The following is a 5090-nucleotide window of genomic DNA, read 5'->3' as shown; positions in this document are numbered from 1 at the left end:
TGAAGTCTTGATTCAAAGAAACATTTTCTTCTCATCCTAGGTGATTGTGGACCTCCACCAAAACTGAACAACGCGATTCCTGTAGACAAAGTTGATGGGGAAAGCTTCCACCCAAATCAGTCAGTAACTTACACATGTCTGGATGGCTTTTATAACATTTATGGAAAACTAGATATTGTAACATGCCTTCCAGATTCACACTGGAGTTTCATAGAGGAGTTTTGTGAACGTAAGTTTTAATCTCCCCCAACACATCCTTACCAAATTGCTTATTGTTCACAGTGAAAAAGGAATGTCTGTGAGGTGTATTATATAATAAAATGATTATTGTATTTTGGAATTAATGATACTGTTCCCTTTAGATATTGGTTGGTGCCTTTTATACTATGGCTTTGGACAGATTCCCAGAAGAGTTACAGAAAATTAATAATAAACAAATAAATCAAATAATAAACAATTTATTTTTAATCCACCTCTCCCCAAAGCTCAAGACAGGGAAGAACACAGATTAAAATGTATAAAACCATTTAAACAAACTAACTCAAGCACATTAATTTCAGTATGACTGATTGGCAATTTTTGGTCTACCAAATGATTTTATTCACACATTTCTTTTCTATTTAAAATGTTTATAACGTTGGTGCGGGACATACCGCCTGAAAAGTGCGGCCTGCTGGCAGTCTAATTCCCTCTGGAGGGAAGCTGCAGCCGCCAAACCGCATGGCTTCCCTCCGGAGGAAAAAGGATCTGGAAAAACTGGGTTCTTTTAGCACCGCAGGGCAGACGTAATGAGTGTGGCGGCACCCGTTTGGACAAGACACCGCCATTATAGCACCGCCACGCTGTGCTAAGGTTAGGCACCATGCAGCTGCCGCGTGGTCCCTAACTCTAAAATCGGCGCCAGCATGGCACAAAAGGGTCATGTTTTGGCCCGTTATTTAGGTGCAGTGGCTCAAAAAGCCACCTACAAAATAATAAAAGCAACCTCAGTTCCTGCTGTCAAGTTTATAAGAAGATGTGTCCTAGAAGGGAAAAATGGATGATGAGAGAGAGGAAAGGAAAACAAGAAGTCGAAGGCTTTCATGGCCGGCATCCATAGTTTTTTGTGGGTTTTTCAAGCTATGTGGCCATGTTCCAGAAAAGTTTCTTCCTGATGTTTCGCCAGCATCTGTGGCTGGCATCTTCAGAGAATGCTTTGCCTGGAAAAAGTTGAGTGTATATATACTGTGTGAGCCTGGGAATGCAGGAGTGATTTGCATGTGTATTGTTCTGTGCTGATGGCTGGCCTCAGGCTGGGAGGCTAATGCAAAAGAGGATTAATGTCTGTTAATTGGTGATCATTATTCAATTTCAACCGGAAAGAAGAAACCCTTAAAGTGAACAAAATTTGGCTCCCAGTCCTGAGGAATAGCAAAATAAGGATTCAGCAAATGCAAATAGGAAACCATTCAGAGTCAGGGGCTTTCCCAGCAGATAATGATCACCAATTAGCAGACATTAATCCTCGTTTGCATTAGCCTCCCAGCCTGAGGCCAGCCATCAGCACAGAACAATACACATGCAAAACACGCCTGCATTCCCAGGCTCACACAGTATGTATGTATGTATGTATGTATATATATATATATATATACACATACACCCAACTTTTTCCAGGCAAAGCATTCTTTGAAGATGCCAGCCACAGATGCTGGCAAAACATCAGGAAGAAACTTCTGGAACATGGCCACATAGCCCAAAAAACCATTAAAAATATAGAAAACAAGAAGATTCAGGGATCATTTCTTAATGCTGCTAATTTCTTAATGACCAATGATGCTGACACTGCCTATCTTTCAAAATAGCCTGGTAATATGCTCTTGTTGCAATGGCTGAAATACAACTAGAAGTTGCTAGTTTTATTGAATGAGACCTAGTTGGAAACCACCAGCTTCTCTTCACTCCCACCACTATAGATAACACTCAAGGGAATCAGAGCATCCCACTTTCCCCACATGAGATGGTCTGGCTGCCCTTCTTCACAGAGCACTTTGCTCCAGTGGCTCTGTATGAGGTGGTCCACTCATCTATCTCTTTGTTTATATCCTGCCTTTTCCCCATACTGAATCTCAAGGCAGCTCATAAAAGAGGAAAAAATTCATTTTATATTTTTTAAAAAAAACATAGGTAAAAATATACAAAAAATTTAGGTTAAAACAATATTTTGCAACACAATTAAAAGTGTTTAAGGAATTAATGCCTGTCCCTTTTCTATAAAGAAAAGGCATTAAGCGTTTTTCAGAAGAGAGAGCTTATCATAAATTACACTATTCTCATTACCTCTGTGCAGAACGCCATTGTTGTATAAAATGAGGTTGCTTTCACCAGGCAAACTGGCCTAAAACCTGGGTGTATAATTTATCCAGCAACTATCCTGATTTAACAGGGACAGTCTCAATCCTCTGTTATCCTACTTTTTCAGCTGTTTTTAAAATGTCCCCGTTTCTTCCAGTTTCTTGTTTCTCTCACCTGGGCCTTACTTCATTTTTTGCAAACTGAATAAAAAGTACAAAAGTAGTTTTCGCTCACTTAATTCAGCAGAATGGACAGGAAAGGAGGGAATGGAATTTTGTTTTTTTCCTGTAGACTCAGGCAAAAGCAACTTGGTGCAGCCTATCCTATCTTGTGTGCTTCTTTATTAATAACTTGCCATCTTGACTACACTCTGATGTTGCTTGTCGGTGTCCTGGCTTTTATCTTGGAAATGTTGAAATGGGTAGTAGTTACCCATTCAAACTATCATGTTTTGTTTATTTATCCTTGGCAGAACAACTTTTTTTCATGGTACTGCTTATGTGGTAAGTAAACTGAAAAACAACCAAGCAGAGATGGTGAAGATGAGGGGGAAAGGAATATGGATATAATCAAGGTTTAAAGGCTTTGAACTGTACACTTTTATTCGTACCATGATCTGATTGTGCTCTGGCCATGTGTTTCCTTTTGATCAGTTTTAATCAGTTTGAAGCCTGGGGTTGAAAGTGTGGGTAACACTGCAGATGGGCTAAGTGTGTCAATGCTTCATATAAAAGGTGAAGCCTTTCTTTTATAGTCCTTGTTAGCAGAGTCTGTTAGGCCTTCTGTCATTTGTTGCCAGGCGTCTGCAGGAGACCACCAAGGTTCAAATTTGCTAGAGCAAAGCCTGAAGATATTAAACCTTATTCTCCTGCAAAGACCAGAGTGACCTATGTCTGCCGCCCAGGTTATGACACCATCCCTGGAATCAATTCTGTTATTACTTGTCTTGAGAATTACACCTGGACAGCACTCCCAGTTTTTTGTGAAGGTCAGTATTTTATTCCTTCATTTATTGTAAAACTATCATAGTTGTTTAACTGCTGTTTGGGGCTTTGTAACTGTCTTCACAGGGGCTGGATACTCAGTACATATTTTTATCAGTTGTTTAGAACTTGCTGATGTCTGTTTTGAGATACTTAAAAGAAAAATAGAAAGAAACATAATATCCCTTTTATCAGATTTTCATTTGAGTCTTTTGTTTTGTTTTGTTTTGTTATATTTGATTTTGTTGCCTCTTAACTTTTAGTTTGTTAATAGATAATTGTAATCTTACTTGAATGCCTCATATTGGCAAATAGGCAATATCAAATATTTTAATAAATAATAATTAGGGCAAGTATTTTATTCAGAGTGAAAAGGACATCGAGGCTGTGCAGACTGACCTTAAGGGGCAGCCTGTAGCCACCTACAGCTGTGCCAGATTGGGGCCATGGCAACTGTACGCCATGGCCCCAATCTGGCCTTTGCAGGATGCAAAAAGGAGCCATAAAATGCTGCTTCTTTTTGCGCCCTTGGAAGGGGGCAATAGCCACGGCATTGCAACTTTAAGGCGCTCCTTTGGTGCTGCGCCATGTGGACGCAGCACCAGAGGGGCCCCGTGATGTGCGCCGTGTGGAGTGGCATGCGACATCATGCCACCCTGGAGGCTAAATTGGGCCATGCATCATGTGGACGCCATGGCCTGACTCCATCCCCAGCCCAGCCTTAATTCACAGCCCCATAGATTGCTGTAGCAAAACCAACATCTATCTTGTAAGAATATTTATATAGTACAATCAAAAACACAGCAATACGGCATACTTAAGGCCATTTATTTCAGTAGACTCATATGCACTTAGCTATTTGTCAGATCACAGGCACAAGCCTTGTGTGTTTGCACTGATGATCTTTTGTCTGTACTGTGTCTTTAAAAATCCTTTCAGTTCTAACAGCAACTTTTCTCAAGTTCTCAGAGCTTGGTTACTGAGAAGAGAGACAATTCATAAGCTTTCTTGATGGCCTTTCACAGAATTAAAATTAACTGAATATATTAAAGTGTTGAGGTCAAGACACTGAATAAATTACATTGTTTGTCAGTTAATGACATTTCTATAGATGATCCTTGTAAGCTGATTCTCAGTGTTGTTTTCTACTAGGAAAATCATGTGGTGATCCAGGAAAACCAGAACATGGTGAAGTTGTTGTTCCAACTAATCTCCTGTATTTGGCCAAAGTAAATTTCATTTGTGAGGAAGGGTGCGTATTCACTTAGGTCTATTAGCTGTGAAACCTAAATACTACATTAAATGTATACAGGTTAGATGCAGACTTAAGTCATGCTTAGAGTAGATCCACTGATAGAGATAGAAAGAGAAGAACAAAATTATGTTGTACCTGACATTTTTTTTAAAATCCATATACTCCCTAACCTTAGCCATGAATAACAAATATGGTCTGTGGTTCATTGACTTACAAGAATATTTTCAAGGCATGCTCCAGAATTTTATGATGTTGTTTCTCCATTCTGTACAATAGCTGAGTGAAGAAGAATTAAGAAATGCCCATTGGTTCATTTCTAAACAGTTCTCCCTTTGTGGAAGGAAAACTATACAGTAGATGGACCTGCCTCCGTATTTATTTCTAATATGCTGAATGACTATCTGTGAGGGATGTTTTGATTGTGAGTTCCTGCATATCAGGGGGGATGGATGGCCCTTATGGTCTCTTCCAACTCTATGCTAATAATGTTTAATCCATTAATTTAAACAAAACTCATA

At 39.4% G+C, this 5090-nt stretch overlaps 1 protein-coding gene across 3 annotated transcripts in view; it reads left to right on the top strand.

Annotated features, from left to right (window-relative positions):
• CR2 (complement C3d receptor 2) overlaps positions 1 to 5090 on the top strand; it is a 76523-nt gene that overhangs the window by 711 nt on the left and 70722 nt on the right. For all 3 annotated transcript variants that reach the window (XM_089514447.1, XM_089514445.1, XM_089514446.1), the window contains exons 2-4: positions 41 to 229; positions 3134 to 3322; positions 4470 to 4569. In XM_089514447.1, the coding sequence (XP_089370573.1) occupies positions 41 to 229; positions 3134 to 3322; positions 4470 to 4569 (478 nt within the window). The remainder of the gene's footprint in view (positions 1 to 40; positions 230 to 3133; positions 3323 to 4469; positions 4570 to 5090) is intronic.

Source organism: Sceloporus occidentalis, unplaced genomic scaffold, assembly GCF_023333645.1.
Source record: "Sceloporus occidentalis isolate IW3139 unplaced genomic scaffold, rSceOcc1.0.p SCAF_3, whole genome shotgun sequence".
Lineage (NCBI taxonomy): Eukaryota > Metazoa > Chordata > Lepidosauria > Squamata > Phrynosomatidae > Sceloporus > Sceloporus occidentalis.
The sequence above is the reverse complement of the archived record's forward strand: the minus strand, read 5'-3'. Positions and strand labels throughout refer to the sequence as shown.